At 37.4% G+C, this 17,317-nt stretch overlaps 2 protein-coding genes and 1 long non-coding RNA gene across 3 annotated transcripts in view; 2 read left to right on the plus strand and 1 right to left on the minus strand.

Annotated features, from left to right (window-relative positions):
- mgll (monoglyceride lipase) overlaps positions 1–7,929 on the plus strand; it is a gene marked incomplete in the record, with an annotated part of 34,198 nt that extends 26,269 nt beyond the window's left edge. The window contains 2 exon segments of the mRNA XM_024292971.2: positions 5–220; positions 3,459–7,929. Coding sequence (XP_024148739.1) covers positions 5–220; positions 3,459–3,590 — 348 coding nt within the window.
- A 1,165-nt stretch (positions 7,930–9,094) lies between these two features.
- Positions 9,095–9,909, minus strand: LOC118598935. Its single transcript, XR_004948162.1, has 2 exons — positions 9,789–9,909; positions 9,095–9,687 (listed from the first exon to the last, which is right to left on the minus strand). It is a non-coding gene; the product is annotated as an uncharacterized LOC118598935 (long non-coding RNA).
- A 42-nt stretch (positions 9,910–9,951) lies between these two features.
- prkar2aa (protein kinase, cAMP-dependent, regulatory, type II, alpha A) overlaps positions 9,952–17,317 on the plus strand; it is a 44,831-nt gene continuing 37,465 nt past the window's right edge. Inside the window, exons 1-2 of the mRNA XM_024293365.1 lie at positions 9,952–10,617; positions 11,443–11,716. Of these exons, the coding sequence (XP_024149133.1) occupies positions 11,473–11,716 (244 nt within the window). The 5' untranslated portion in view covers positions 9,952–10,617; positions 11,443–11,472. The remainder of the gene's footprint in view (positions 10,618–11,442; positions 11,717–17,317) is intronic.

Genomic DNA, 17,317 nt, shown 5'->3' on the forward strand with positions numbered 1-17,317 from the left:
TCAGGTGGAGGCCTACGACAACGACGAGCTGAACTACCACGGCAGAGTGCGCGTGTCATTCGGCATCGCGTTGATGGGAGCTGCAGAGCGAATCGAGAGGGAGATCCCGTCCATCAGCTGGCCTTTCCTGATCCTCCACGGCGACGATGACAAGCTCTGCGACATCAGAGGCTCCAAAATGATGCATGAGAAGGCTGCAAGTTCAGACAAGAAACTGAAGGTGGGTTATTTTGAGTGCTCTGGACTTTTAAAAGATTACTGTAGTGATTCCGAAGTGATGCACTTAAAAAAAATTACTCAAGTACTTAAACGTTTTACCTTCCTGTTAGCTATTTAGCTGAAATTTTCCTTTTTTTATTTTATTTTATTGAAATTGTCTTGAAAAAATGTCTCACTGGTAAACAACTATATTTACAATGCATTTTTCCTTATTGAAGGCTGTCAACATAATCCTTGTTTCTGCTATGTGAAATAGAGAAATAGTTATTTTTCTGCGATTTACTTAGTTATAGCATTTATGTCTTATGTAAAGTGGAAAAATAGATAAAGCAAACTACATAAACTTTATAGATAGGAACAGTGTTAAATAAGAGTTTGCAATCATGAAAGAGATTTTGCTATGAGGTCAAATGAGGATCAGTTTAAAGTGAATGAAAAACAAGATTATAAATTTGAACACAGATGATGTAAATTAGGGTAGGGGTTAAAAAGAGTTTTAAACTCAAAATTACACATTGTAAAGTTGAAGGAAATATTGAAACTTTTAAAAATGAAATTGTAAATTTGAATAAAATATATTTAAACTTGAAATAAATATTCACAATTTGAAGAAAAACTCTTATAAAATGATGTTTATTTATAACAGCTGCTGTTTTTTAGTTTTCGCCTCTTTTGTTTTTCATTTCTCTTCCTCTAATCTGTGTGTCCTCATTATACTGTTGCAATGTTTTGTTTTTAGGGGTTAAGCCTAATTTTACATGGGGATGAGTCTTTGACCCACTGACTAGGTCAGGGGTCTGCAACCCTAAATGTTCAAACAGACATATTAGACCAAAAAGCAAATCAGTCTGGAACCAGAAAAGATTAAAAACCTTAAATGAAGGCACACAGTGAATATTAACTATATTAGCCTTCTGTCAGAATGACTAAGTAGGCTACGAATGCATAATAAGCATTCATGATTAAATGTTTATTTTTCCTGCAGCGTTTCCTGGAGAGAACGACTACTCTGCTGTACCATATTTGGTGCTTTAAGCTCAACTTCCATTAACACAAGAGTTCCCTTCTTTATTGAGGGACTTATGTGCTAAAAATAAAAAATAATGAGTCACCTTTATGGCTGCAAAATCCCCCACTACTGTACGCTTTTCTCAGACAGACATGAACATTTTCTCACTTTTTTCTCTTCAAAGTTTAAACTTTTGTAGAAAAATACTGTAACTATTGCAAAATGAAAACAAAGATCCTCTTGCAATCAAAGATTTATGTCAATTTGGAAAGCTAAATGCATTCTGTACAGGAGACACAGCAGGCAGGAAGTTGATTGACAAGGTCAACAGCTAATCACGACGCAGAACACAGAAAAAACATGCACAGAAGAAATCTGTGTAACAGGAATAGGTGAATCCAGTTTAATATGGATTTTAGTGCGTTTCTTTGTGTTATCGTCTTTAGTTTTATGCAAATACTCCAAATGCATATTTCTTTATGCACCTTTAACATTCAGGAAGAGCGTTCCATGGTTCAAACGCAGGTTTCTCGGTGTAGAAGGGTTTTAATTTCGCTCTAATTGTGGCTTTAGTATCTATGCTCTGTGGACACACCTGTCCAGCACAGCGCCGCTTTCTGTGGACTGCGGTCTGTGATGCAAATCTTCGTTAAAATTTAATATGGATTATGCACTTTTTGAAGTATTGGAAAAAGTAAGGAATGTGTTTCGTGTTTGTCCTGAAACTATATTAAAACCAAAAATAGGCTATGTCTGCCCACTTTTTCCATGTTCATACATTTTTGAAAAGACTCCAGGGAGCCACTTTGGGGCGCTAAAGAGGCTCTGGAGCCACGGGTTGTCGTTCCCTGGGCTATACCGGGACATGATTGACTTGGGGTGACGGAGGTTATATTTACATCATTCCACTCCAAAACAAGCCCTGCTTACGTCCAGCTCCTGATACATCAGAGGAGGGATCTATGCTCTCCCAAATGTATATATAGTGGGGCAAAAACACATTTAGTCAGCCACCAATTGTGCAAATTCTCCCACTTTAGAAAATGAGAGAGGCCTGTAATTTTCACCATAGGTATACCTCAACTATGAGAGACAAAATTAGGATAGAAATCCAGAAAATCACGTTGTCTGATTTTTAAATAATTTATTTGTAAATTATGGTGGAAAGTAAGTATTTGGTTAATAACAGAAGCTCAATATTTTGTTATATGGGCTTTGTTGGGAATGACAGCAGCCAATTTTTTTCTTTAAGTCTTTACAAACTGGTATTTTGGTCCATTCCTCCATGCAGATCTCCTCTAGAGCAGTGATGTTTTGGGCTGTCGCTGGATAACACAGACTTTCAACTCCCTCCAAAGATTTTCTGTGCTATCCGGAGCTGGCTATGCCACTCCAGGACCTTGAAATCCTTCTTACGAAGGTGTCTTATATAGATAACGAGTCCAAACAGGTGCCATTAATACAGGTGACGAGTGGAGGACAGAGGATCCTCTTACAGAAGAAGTTACAGGTCTTGCTTGTTTGTTTGTGACCAAAAACTTCAATTCCACTATAATTTGCAAATATCTTTAAAAATCAGACGATCTGATTTTCTGGATTTTTTTCCAACTTGTCTCTTATAGTTGAGGTATACATTTGATGAAAGTTTGGCACATGTATCTTGGTACATATACCAAACTTTGGGAGAGTATTATCACTACTCTATGTCACATCAGAGGAGGAGTGACAGAAGCAGCGACAGCAACAGACACTGTTTCAAGTTTTAAATAAAGTTTAAAGCATATTTTTCATTAAATTTACAATTGATTTCCTTTTCAAATGTTTAATATTTCCTAAAATTTACAATCAGGTTTTCATTCCTTTAAGCTGATCCTTTCACCCCATAATCGGTTGACATCCTGTACATTTGTTTGGGTTCAAACCAAATATTTCTAAGAAATACATTTTTTGAAAGCGACAGAAGCTCCTACAATTTAGAGAGTTTCTCCTGATGATATTTCTTCCATTTTACAGAACAAACACACAAATTCTCTGTAACTGATTGGGTATTTTTAGAGGGAAAGTGCACTTGCATGAGGGCTAACAATGTCTCAGCAGCCCTCTTCTACCTGATCTGGCAACAAAAAGACCACATGGCAACAAAAACTCTAAATATAAAACCAAAGTGTCGGCTTCTTTTACTGTTCGCTAAAAGCGTTCACATCTGACTCCTTCCTAAATGTTTTCCCAGATCTACGAAGGAGGCTACCATGCACTCCACCACGACCTTCCAGAGGTGGCCGAGTCTGTGCTGAAAGACGTGACCGGCTGGATCACGGAACGACTTCCTGACACAACAGCAGCCCAGCAGCACCGCTCGTAGATCTGTGACTTGCATAATTCAGTCAGCGCTCCAAGGAACCTACCAGCCGTGTCACAGCAGGCGCGCTCATTCTCCTGTAGCCTTTCAGGCATAACAATACTACTGCAGTCTCCTCTATTGAAGACGCGCTATTTTATATAAAAGGACATTTAATCTGTGTGGCAGGTTTAAACTTTCAGACATCTATTCCACGAGTTAACCTTCTTCCGTCTTCTTCTTGACTTAAAATAATTGAGGGTTTCAGATGTTTGAGAAACTCAGCAGTAACTATCCAGCAAAATGTGCCATCAGGATGGTGCCTCAGGTGTTCCACCCAGCAGGCTTGTTTGTTTTTTATCATCTCTGTGGGACTTCTCTCATGTTCAGGTCAGGTGAAGTTGTTAAAACAGAATGTGCAATAATTAAGTTTCCATCCACTCATTTAAAAAAAAACAGAAAAGTTTTCTAAAGCATGAATTTCTCTGTTATTGATCTGTAAATGAACAAGTTACTAATAGCAAACCTTTTTGCTCATCTTCCACTTACGAGCAGGTCAGAGGTCAGAGGTCAGGGTCGGCTCGAGGACGGCACATCAGAAGCTGGAAGTGTGTCTGTCTGTTCTATCTGTGTTGCTGAGAATCCCAAAATGCACAATTTTAAGGTTTGTTCTTTCGTGTTTGAAGGAAGAATCCTGATTTAAGCACTCTCTTTATTTATAACAAAAACTCTTTGTATGACCCCGCCCCCTGTGTGTTTCTTTTGTTTGGTTTGAAGACAGATGGTTGACCTAAGGACAGATGGTTGTCACAGAAATGACTAACAAACTACTGGTCTAATAGTTTTATTAATTATGGAGATATTTCTAATCTAATCTTTTTAAGGTGGTATTTTATATGACGGGGGAGCGCTCTCGTTACATAAAAGTAAAGGGTTATTTTCATACTTTGATGAGAGGAGGGTTGAACAGGTGAAGCTCATTCTCTGCAGGTGGGGATTGTAGTGATGGGGTCAAATGCTGTCTCATTTCACTGACCTCTGACCTTTTGATGCTTCACCACACAGTTGGGGGAAAAAAATCATATTCATGCATCATTAAGTCAGACTATAAACTATAGGGTCCAGCTGGAAAATGGGGCAGAAACACTGTCTGTGAAAGGACAAAAGAAGCCATTGTCTGTTTATTAAATACAATCCATCAATGCCACGCATCCCCATCTAAAAGCGTGATCATATTTCATGTAAATGAATGGCTGTTGGTCAGGAGTGGCCATAAAAGCCATGAAACTTCCCTTTTTTTTGTTTCCAAAACAGCAGTGAAGCCAACTGTAGCTTCATACATGTTAGCAATAATATCAAAGTACTTTTATTATTATTTATAGATTATTAATGACAAGCTAAAGGCAGAAATGTAACTTAAAGTGTATTGACTGTGTTTATCAGCTGATGCCGAACGATGGAGCCGCAGATTTATGAGGCGTGTAAAAGTTTCAGGAGTTGTTATCCGCAGTGTCAGTCTCGGGAACCTGGAGCACGGTAGATTGGGGTCTCCATGGTAACATGTGTGACCATGGTAGCAGTCCAGCTACATGTGTTTTCACATGTGTGATCCCCGTGGTGATTCCAACAGAGACTGTTAAAGTGAGTCGAAGGCTTGCCATTTGCGTGTTTCCACCTTTTGTGTGTGTTTTTGACGGATATTTTTTTTTTGGCTCTACTCTGTTAACAAGGATTTTGTGCTGTCAATCACTATACAGGGCACTGTTGTTGTGCAACAAATTGAACCAGCTGGTCCTTCCTGCAACTTACATGTCTATCATAACAGTACAGGTCTGCTTTGGGCTGGCAGCTCTCTCTGTCAGTTCAGAAGAAATATGCCATTCCTGATTCTGCTGAGCTCGTACTAAATTTTACAACTGTTTCTGTGTGTCAAACATGTACTCATTGCAAATAGAAAAACTCAGCAGCAGTGAGCTCACCTTTCAGCCGTTTTCAGACATAATTTGAAATGTAGTGTATTTTTGACGTGAACCCCGAGCAGAACTGCAGGCGTTTCTCCACTAAGCCCCTAATTAGGCTGCAGCACACACAGACCAAACAGCACTGGTCCTATTTGAACTCCTAATGACACCCCTGCTGCACAACAGGAGCACAATGGTTTCAGCTCACAGCGCAGTTTCAGAAATGCCCTACCTGTTCAGTTTATGTGTGTGGATAGAACTGCTATCAGTCGCTTTGGGGGTGGAGAGGAGTAGGTATTCAGCGAGAGGACAAGAGACCCAATCTGACAGTAACCATGGCAGCCGTCTCTTTCTTTCCTCTCCCAGCTCAAGAAATGTATTAATTCCACGGGAAGCATGGCATGTGTGTTTATGCTTTCAGGCCGTGTTGTCCATTTACTGCTCAGAGGATTCCCTTTTGTGCGAGCGTGCAGATAAGAAAACGAATAAGTGAAAGATGGGAGCTGTGTGCAGTTGTTACAGCTCTGCCTGCTCTGCTGGTTGTACTGAAAACACCATTTTCATCCAGAATTTGATGGATGTTATTTATTTATTTTTTTTTTTAGATGATTCCTGGGGACAGAATAACTTGCATCTTTCTGGGATTAAATATCTGCAAAGATGCAGATGCACTAATGCTTGGCAGATCTGGTAGTGAAGATACTTCGTTTTTATACTTATTTTATATAAAGAAAGTGAATGAACATAATGAAAGACCGACAGATGTATGTAAGTAGATTACAGCATCATTACAGACCAATTCAGTGGGCCTGCTGTTCTGTCTATAGGGCAAGATTTTTTTTTTTTTTTTTTTTTTTTTTTCTATGACTTGATGACTGTTTCTAAAGAAAGAAATGTTAAATAGGATAAAAGACAACAGACACACACAAGTCTGTCTGGTTTATGAGATTCAAGTTTCCTGGAGAGTGCAATGTTTTCTTAAATCCCATCTCTGATCAGGGCTAAGCTTTCAAAATGTCTGAACTCCAAAATGTTTTAAAATAGAAAAAATATATATAAAACACGACATTTTCAAGGCAGATAAAGACAAACTTTTCAGAGTAATATGTGGAAGTGTAATACTAATTTTCCATTCAACAAAATGGTCAAACTCCAAATCGATTTAGCATTTCTTTTATTCATCTAGTTAAAAGTATATTTTAGAAAAGTAATTTTACATTTTAATCTGTACATATTGATCACCTGAATGAAAACCTTTTGTTATCACAACTTAATTTTCACAGCTGTTTTAGACATTGTTACACAATTATGACAACCAGCTCGATGTCCACGTGTGTAGTCACCTCCATATGACTCATTTTGTAAAAAGAAGCGGAAAGTCTTCAACCAACGCATCAAACTTGAGTCTTGTTGCAAAAATATTGAGTGTCACATGACATTGAATCAGGTTTTATTTATTTATAAAGATGTATTTTTAGTATAGTTTTTGAAAAAACACATGAAGTTGAAAAAGAGCTTCATAAAACCTTGTTCTGTAAAGTTGATTTGCTGATTTAAATGAGTAAATTGGACTAATCTGGTTAAATAAAAATGTTTGATTCATTTGAAAAAATGTTTAAATTTAAAATCTGTTTGTGAAAATGTGTACTGAAATCATACTAAGTTGTTTTTGTTTGTTTTGTGCCTTATACTATGATGAATGTGTATTGTATAATTTCCACATGCATCCATATTATGTGTGTGTTTTGAGAAACACAAGAGATGCTATTAGTAAAGCAGATACCATTAATTCTATTTTCTCCTCTGGTTCTGTTCATCTCCTCTTCCTGCGTCATCCAATTTACATCTGTTTGTCAAAACTGAAGCGTTTATTTCTGCTCCATGTTCTGTGCAAGCTGAACTATAGCACAGAAATATATCACCTCCTAGTTCTGTTCATCATTCACAATTTCTTTCAATTCTATTTAAAAACAATGCTTGGCATTGGAGTTAAGACTTTGGGCTGTAAAAAGAAATTCAGTTTTGTTTTTGATGCAAACAGGAAATGAGGCGATTTACATACGACTGCAAAGTCATTTAGAGGAATCTGTAAGGCAAAAAGATGAGCTGTGGTTATTTTTGCTAAAATCCGGACTTGTATGTGCTAAAATGCTACAATCTGAGTCAAAACAAAAATATATATAAGCATGAAATTTTGTGAAGAATTAGTCATTTTTATTGAGTCTTCAGCAATATGAAATGTGAACTTTTGAATCATTTGTAGTACTTTGAAATTTGATTATTTCTTACATTTTTGTCCGAAAATATTTTTTGTGACACTAATAAAACTGTAAAAACTATATAAACATGATTGCTGAATACCAGGAAAAAACATTCAATAAAGCAGTGCTGTTTTTCTTTTATAAGTTGACTTTTTTTCACACTTATGCTAGTCTACTTATTTAGACAGATGTTAGACATTAAAGTTTTAGGTTTTTTCTCCAAGTTTTATGAAACCAACTCACAACCTGACTGTCAGCTTTCATTATTTAGTAAAATTATAATCAACATACTTTCATAAAATAAGTTAAATAAACTCATAATGCCGAGTTTCTCTCGTCTGGATTGTTCCAAAGACACATAATTTCAAAATAAATATGAATATTTTCTGTCCTGTTTATTTTTTTTCAGATCTTTATAAATAAGATAGTCCGCTTTGTTCATTTGACATTATATCTATAAAAACTAATAAATATTAGACAATTATCCAGTGGCAGGTATGTGGCAAATATATTTTTTTATTGTCTCTACATCTAATCGCTAGTTTGGGAAGAGTTTCTTTTAAAAAATATATTTTTTTTTTCGGTGTTACGCGCAGCAAAGCAGGTCAATCTTGTAACAGTCACTGTAACTTTGAGAGTCAGTAGAGATGGCATCTTGATATTAAAATCAAAACTGACGCAGCAAAAATAACACCAAGGTTCAATATTTCCAAGTATTGTTGAGGTGGCTGCTTTTCACTCGTGTCAAACAGTAGATGGCAGCATTGAACAACAAAAAGAAAAGCTTTCTTTGAATGCGTCTCTAGAATGAACGTGCAAGAGAGTAAAACATGAATGAAGCAGGAATTCATGTTTGTATAAGCAATATTAATACTTTTGAATTAAAAAATCCGTATTTTCAGGTTTTTTTGCCTTTAGAATTTTTGCATTAAGCTGATTTAACCCTTTAACTGTTTGATCAATCAATATTAGAGCATATTTGGAAAAATATTTTAAATGCATTTATTGTTTGGAATATTCACCAAAGGGAAGAAGCACTAAAAAAATCAATTATTTCATTGATTTCTTTTTAAGTACTAGTACAATATAGCGCCATTGTTGATAAGTACAAGTAAAAGCTAAATTCATTCTCCTCACTCCAATTCTACAGTATTAAACAGTTTGTCATTCTTAATCTTGATAAACAACAAAAATAACCTATAAAATGTTTTTATTGACAAACTAGGGTGTTTTTCAATATATAAATTGCCAAAGGAAAGGACAAGCATCTACACACCAGCTAATCTCTTTTTAAAAGCCCTTGGAGTTTTTTTTCTTCTATTTTTTGCCTCACTCCATGACCCACTTTCTTTTTAACCTCTCCCTAATTAAAATGTGGGTTAACAGCTGTCTTTCAGACATTTCTGGAGTTAGTTGGGAGCACATTTGCAGTGTTTCCGAAAGGTTGCTATTCCTGCAAAACAAAAGGCCTGATTCTAACCAAGCAAATCTTTCATTTTTCACCTGGAGATGAATACACTCCTCTTTGATGATGTTTCTGCTGATCCACAATCACATCGATTGCAATCCATCTTACTTTTTTACCTCAGTGTTATGATAAAATGGGATCATGGTGGACAAAAACTGAATGAAATGAGAAATAAAGAGTTACTTGATTTAAGTGAAGTTGATTTGTACAGCCAGCAGGCGGAGCAAGAACTGTAAAACCACTTCCAAACCAATCAGAAACTGGTTCAGGGAAATAAATATGACTGCTGTGACCATGGCAACAGATTTATCTCAGTGACAGGGTGAATGTAGGAGATAGAACTGGAAGAAAAGATAAAACATGCCTTAAATTCCTTAAAAAAACCTGTTGTCATGACCTCCATCAGCTTTTTTGGAAAGGAAGACCAATGACTGGAAGTGAGGCAGGATAAAAATAAATTAATAAACAACAAGGAAAATGTATTGAAAGAAAAATCATAGATTGAAATGATTTTGATGTAAAAAAAATGTACCTGTCAAGGCCGCCTTAGAGGGCGTGGCACCCTTAGAAGAGTGTAGTTTTTGACGTGCGTCCACCTCCTTTTGACGTCACGCTGTTTTATTTTGATTGGTCACTTTTTCTGTCAATCAATGCCAACCGTTTGCTGCTCGGCTGGTAGCTCCGCCCCTTACGCTTTCAGAAGGCTGTGGTTTATTCGCGCGTTAAGAACTGTAGATTATCTCGTCGGGAGGGAGGACATTTCCTTTTTGTCAACTTACAAGCTTTTTTGCTTTTATTAGGGTATTTTTCTCCCCCAAGACCAAGATTTTTTTTGTTCATTTTCAGCGAAACTTTGCGCGTATCGGTGGTGCGGCGCAACAGTGCATCCGCCGAGCACACAGTAGCGTTTAGTCACCTGGCTGCAGCAGCTGACTTGTGTCTTACGGAAAGCGGAGTTGCCAGGCAGTTGCAAAAGAAAACTAGCTATTGCTAGTTAGCAAGTCAGTCAGCTAGCCAGCTCTTTCCTCACTGCCACATTAAGTCCCACCCTCACGGAGCGCGCGGACGTTGGGCTGCAGCGGTGAAGTCCAGTATATTTTTACCCCCTCTTCTGAAACTAGCCAGCATCCTTATACACCTGGTTGGCACGGGAAGATCATCCCCCATCGCGTCGCTTAGCAAAGTTAGGTCAGACTAACCTTTTACCCCTGGCTCTACGTTCTCAAATAGTCACCTGTAGGGAAAACGGTCGCTACACTGGCAGAGAGACTGTGTAAAAAGAAGAGACGAAATAAGAAAGAACAAGGAAGACGCAGAGAAGGAGGTGTCTGGCTAGTTTAGCCGGGGAGAGAGAATTCCATGTAAGTGACTCAGTTGGTGTGTCGTGTACTTTGTTAAACGGCTTACATGTCTCGTACAACTTGCACTGCTTGCATAACCACGTTTATCCACTCAGCTTCTTTTCTGTGGCTTATCGCCTACAAATAGTGCGCCATACTACTTACTACGTAAGCTAACGGTATGGGCTTCCTTTAAGGTGGCTCACTAGCTAGCATGACGGCTAATGACAGGTTGAAAGTAGGAAAGCACTTATATAGCTGTCATGCTGTGTGTACTACAATCATAACGTAACTTATTAGCGTTCACACAGTCGCAACTTTGGTGAAGTTTTATCTTTGCACCGAGAAAAAACGCCGGAAACTGCTGGTTGACATAAGGATTAGCTTATTAGCCCCTTTGCTAGCTAGCTGCATCCGGCTATCGACTCAAGTTGACAGCTCTGTTTCTGGCGGTTCTAAGCAGCAGTCACAGACGCTGAGGCCGTGTTACCAACTCTGTCAATTTCTTAGCAAATTTGTAACTATTTTGTACTGCTTGGGGACTGTACATTCCTCAGCTCAGCCCTAGATAACATAGCAACTAAGTGACATTTTCCCACAGCACTTTTTGTTATAACACTACTTTGCTGTGGGGGGAAAAAGTGTAGTCGAATTCTGGTTAATTGTGTTTTAAGGAACTATTTGTTTACATCCCACTTGTGGTACAGTTTACATTTATTATGTAGCTGTAAAAAATGAAAATAATTATTTGTCCTGAAACTACAAATTGTCATCTGCATAGCATTTCACCACCAAACAACACATTTAATTGTCTACCTACGTCTCTCTCTCTTTCTTCTTTTTTAGATAAACACTACCACCAAGCCACACACAACCATGAGTATTGAGATACCAGTAGGGTTGACAGAACTTCTGCAGGGCTACACTGTGGAAGTGCTGCGACAAAGGCCGTCAGACTTGGTGGAATTTGCAGTACAGTACTTCACCCGTTTGCGAGATTCCAGAGGTCAGGATGGGGCCACAGGTGCCAAGCAAGGGAAAGGAGTAATGTTCGACGGTGAACCCATGCAGACAGAGTCCAATGGAGATGACGAGGAAGATGATGACTCTGACTTTGAACGTAGGTGGATGTTTTTGTTGTATCGCTGAAAACTAAAATAGTTAATCTCACTAAACATTAACATTTTGACGGGACATTCAAAGTGGTGAAAAATAAATACACCACTTTTCAGTGATGCACAAATCACATAAACGAGAATTGTGAAGTATATTTTGATTTCTGCCACTCTTTCCACTCTGAGAATTAGCTTTGAATGAGCTTTCTGAGGAAAATGAGAATGGAAGAGGAATGGCAATATGTTGAAATGTGATCTTTGAGATATTCTAGTTGGCAAGACAACGATTGTTGTCTTCATCTATGGTCTTCCTAGTTTTTATTTTCTATACGTCTGTCAAAAACCCACTTGGTAACTTTTTTTTTAAAATATTCAGTCATCTGCAAGTATAGGATCATGGATCGTGACCCTAATATCAAAAGTTGCTTAACTTGTGCCTCTCTTAGTAGTCCACTTTCAGCTAGTATTAATCCTTTTTTGATAAATGTTACTGTACCTTAATCTAAGTGACCACAGATCATAGCAGTGTCCCCACAGGCTTTACCTTTTGCAGTACTTTTATTTTCCTGATGTCCCTGGTACTCTAGTAGAGGGCTAACCAGACTCACTAGACTTTTTTTGCTCACTTTTTATTGTCTGTTAGTAACACTGATTCCAATGCAAATTCCTCTTCCTTTTTTGGGCTTGTCTTACTTTCTTAGAAGCATTTTTTTCATTTAGATCATTTATTTATCAATAATTAAAGTTTTGAAAGCTATGTTATTTCTAAATCTTTTTACATTCCTAATTGAAAAACTAGAAACTTTCAGTCAATGGTTTGGGTTAAAGAATCAGTTACTAGCTGCAACAAATCATTTAAAACTTGGAAAGGCTGTTAGGCTTTCAAACTGCGAGGATCTTGAATGTGCTTTTCAAACCCAGAGTTTCAAGTTCTGGCCTAAAGTCATTTTTAGAAAAAAATGATTCAACGTTTCTTGCATATCATTCCCCTGTGTTTGACAGACTAGCAGAACCTGTAAGCCGCTCCATAGCTTAGCTCTCTCCTCTGGGCTCCTGAGAGCAATGTGGCCTAGATCCTCTTAATGTGTTTTGCTGTGAATGAAGGAGTTTGCTTTTTTATTTGTTCAATCAGTAAATCTGTTTGTTTAAAAAAAAATCAATTATTTAAGTAAAAAAAGAAGAAGTGGAAATTTATCTTCTGGTGTAAAATCCAATTGTCCAAACAACAAACAAGTAGGACTAATATTTTCTCTTTTAATCAAATCATGGATAAAATATATGAGCTCTATTTGCAGTTTATAAACCACATTTTTCATCTGGTTTGCCAATCTTTTAAACATTTTCTATATTATGTGTTCTTTTATTGTAATTGGTCTCTGCAGTCTTAATGCAATGTTTGTTTTTAAAGCAGTGTTGGACAAGTAAGTGCCGTGGTAGAAGGTGGCTTACATTTAAAGGCGGATTATACAGATTTTGTCCCAATGCTCACATAAGTGCTGCATTGCTGTGACCCAGGTTAAGGAGGGGTGTGTTGGTGTGCTTGCACAGACTTGCATTTCTACAAGCTTTAGATGTTTTGTGTGTTTGTAAGCTTGTAAAAGTGAACAGTTGTTTTGCACTAGTTCAGATTCAGTTTAATTACAACGTAAAACACTTCTTCTCTTTCTCCTCCCAGTTAGCAACCATTTTAGCCTTTTTACACCTCATTAGAGGGAAAGACAAAGTTAAAATACTTGTGCTAAGGAAGTAGCTTTGCCGTTACTGTTGGAAGTTAGACACATGACTTCTGTGATGTTAAATTATCCAACTAGGCTGGTTTACTTTCCCCTTAGGAAAGATTCACTTCCTTTGAGAAACAACGCTAGCTTGTGTATTGAAAAGCCAGAAAGTCATGTGTTTGTTTCTACTTTTTTGATCACTTTTGTAACCTAGTTTTAAAGAGTGGAAGCCTTCTTCAGATGACTAAGAATAGCAGTATGGATTTAGATGCTGCCAAGTTAAAAATTACAAACAGAAGACGATTTCATTCAGCTTATTTTTTTGAGTATGCTAATGATGCGTTGCAAAGTGCATGAAAGGGACGCGATTCTCCATGATTCAGTTTATACCTTGATTATATCTTATTACAAAACTTAAAATTCTGAAAAATCTATTTTTTTTAAGTTGCAAATACAGTGAAGAAAAAAAATCAGTTGGCTAATACTAAGCCTGGTATGATGTAATAAAACGATGACTTATAAATCCTTAAATTTAGCGCAATTGTTTGACACTTTCGATGTAAACATTCTGGTATGCAATAAGGATGCAACAAGGCACTTTTCGCATGATTTGGTTTAATTTTGTAGCATACAGTTTAGTTTTCAATCGATATTTTTACATGCATATCAGTAGTTGCGTTTACATGGACACAAATAATTGGAATAAAAGCCTGATCAGAATAAAAATGCGTAATGTAAACACGCTACTCGAAATACTCTGGCCCAATGAGACTCATTCAGATCACAGTTTCCTTTGCTTGAGATAGCTGCTTATTGTTGATCTGATCATGGTGCATGTAAACAATTTATTTCGATCGTGGGTCATTACTTCGCTGGTTTTTACCTGATGCGTAGATGGTGTGGCGCTCCAGAGAAGGCTTTGGAGTGTAAACGGGACCGGCCAGCAGCTCCACGTGAGCAAATCGTGTCTCCAAGCAGAGCAGCCGGGCGTTGTGTATAAGTAGGGGAGGGTGCTTTGTCATGGTGTGCGCTCAAGAGGAGGCTTAAGAGCGCAGTCTAGCCTGTTGCTCTGCGTGAACAAGTTACCGGACTCGAGAAAACTGTATATTCTGGGACAAATGTGTATGAGCTGGCGGAGGCGGCTGTTGAATGTGGAAATGCTGCTCCGCACAGTCTTGAGAAACCATTTAATCTCGGGAATTTGTTTTTCCAGTTGTGCAGCAAAGATGAACATTAATGCATTACTGTATAAGTGCGTCCCAGGCTAAACGTTGTTGTTGGTATGTATTAACCTGACCCTTCTTCCGGGTTCATGGCCGCATGGATTTAGAAAATTATGTCCGAACAGTCACTTAAAAATAACAATAAAATTACGCTTAGAAGATCATCTTGCTCTATGCTGCATCTTTGCTTGTTTACAACAGAACTCTCAAATTCTTCTTCTATGTCGGTTTCAAGTATTGTACATACTTCTGCGCATGTCGAAAGGATTTATTCCGATCAAACATGTGGTACATGTAAACGTTTCTTATATTTGGATAAGGTTTTCCGGGGCCCATGTACAAAATTCAATTCTAATCTGATCTTTGATCTATTTAAATACAGTTTGCACATGTAAATGCTACTAGTAACCTGGTAAATGTTCCTGTATCCAACAACATCAATTAGTTTTATGGTGTGCTCTGTAAAGTTTATCACTTTGGGACTGCTCTAAAAATTCTGTGAGGATTTGTTTTTTGCAAGTGGACGTGAAAGTATTTTGCTGATTCTTTTGAGGATCCCTAATATATATAAGGGTGACTGATACATTTTGGTTGTTGCCCTTTTTAATTAGATCATGCAGTTAATTATTTTTAGTTAATTATCTGAGTATTCATTTGTTTTTTGAAGAAGAAAGTTTGTTTAAATCTCTGGTTAGGTCAGAATTTTTATTAATGAGAACATGCAGTGGTACAATAAGCATGATATGCATCTGCTATAAATTGTAAATTATAAAAGGTAATCCACACTTCGTATGAAAGGCATTTTGCAGCTATGATTCACCAGTCAACTCATGACCCTCACATTTTGCTGCAGGAAAACACTGAGAGTGAGCTAGCTGAACGCCCAATATGTAAATGAACTAAGTTTTCATTTTTGCATTTCCTTGGTTTGTAGAGTATTCTCTTGAAAGCAAAATATATAATTTTACATGCTTTGTGCCTCTAACTTTACATGTCCACCTCCTCTGCAAATCTACAATGGCCTTGGATATGTGTGTTTTTTTAAGAAAGATTAAAAATGTTCTAAGCTTTTATGCTTAAAGAAAAAAAGGTATATGAACTTGGCACAAAAGTACAGACATTTGTGTTTACTTCATTGTTACAATATTTCTTTAATTTTATTATTTGCTGTAAATTGTGTCACTCTAGTGAAAAAAATGTGAATTTGTGGGATAAGCTCATTATTTGTGTTGTGCTGATGAAAAAAATTGCCAAATCTTTTCTACAAATTCCAAACACCTTATTCTACCATCGACTCTTCTTTGATATTTGGCAATCCAGAATATTTAAGTTTGAAAAACAGAACATAATCGCTATTTTTCAAATAAGTATTTTAGCGACAGGAGCCTCAGTTTTGTGTGGCAGAAACAGACACATCCACAAAAAGACTAGCACTGTATTTTCATTTTGGCTGCTAGTGTATTCACAGTCTACCGTAAACCGGCATATCAACCTCTATTTTTCATAATTCTGCCGTTGCGGTTGTGTTGGGGTAGAGCAGCACACTAACCTGATCCTACAAACCTTCAATGGGTGGAAGGTCAGACCTGCTGACAGTTCATTCTATTCTCCCTACTACCAAATTCTGGAGGTCATTGGTGATAAATCCTGCTCTATGGGGGCAAGCGTTGTCATCTTGGATTGAGTTTGATCTATGAGGGAATGGCATTGCAGAATCTCATCTTGATTTAGCTCTGCGTTAAGATTGGGCGCAGCAGTCTGTTCTGGATTGTAAAACTTGCTACGAGCCATTGGCCATATCTTGAAAACACTGATAGCAATCTGTGGAAGGCAACCTCTGGTACCTATGTGCTGACACGATAGAGAAGCTGTCTTCTTTGAGTGCTGTCGACTTGTGACACCCACTTGACAGCCTGTCTCTGACAACTACATTAAATAGAACTTGACCCTCAGATTAAAGAGGGTACTGGGGTTATTCTAAACAATACTACAACTTGGTTTTACCAATCCCCAGTCTAAAGAATAGGCCCTATCCAGGTCAGGCAAACATGGCATGCTGAGTATTGGACTGTTGTAGCATAGATCATGCACATCGCTAGGGAAACTACAAGCTTACAAGTGTCAAAATCAACAGCAGTATTAACTTACGTACTTTATTTTTGGACTAAATGGAAAAGATTTAGGCCATTTTTTTCTGTTGTTTGACGCAAGTTAATTTTTCTTTTTTCTTGTAAGGACTTCGCTAAAAGTTATACCTCATCTAAAGTTTACAATTTGTGTTTGTGTTGGGAACTGGCACAACAGTTTGAAGTTTTATAATGTGCTTCTGCTTAGACGACACATGACAGAGTGTTTTGGTTTTCTAAGAGCAAAGCTTTAGTGATGATCATTCCCTGTTTATTAAAACCCTCCATCAACATTATTATACCTCTTCCTTCTTCCTTGATGATAGTCTTTAGTATTCTTATCTCATACTTCTGGTTGGATATAAACTTGTGTGTTAACATTTGTAAAGTTCCCTATTTATCCTCAACACAATTTATAATTTGTTTTTTGCTGATAAACAGGTTAAACTTTTTGAAGGAAAGTGTATGATTATGTTTGGCTTGGTCTTTTCTTGTACACCCTCTTTGATTCCTTATGAACCCCACAATTGTGTGTTATC

Source organism: Oryzias melastigma, linkage group LG7 (genome assembly GCF_002922805.2).
Source record: "Oryzias melastigma strain HK-1 linkage group LG7, ASM292280v2, whole genome shotgun sequence".
Lineage (NCBI taxonomy): Eukaryota > Metazoa > Chordata > Actinopteri > Beloniformes > Adrianichthyidae > Oryzias > Oryzias melastigma.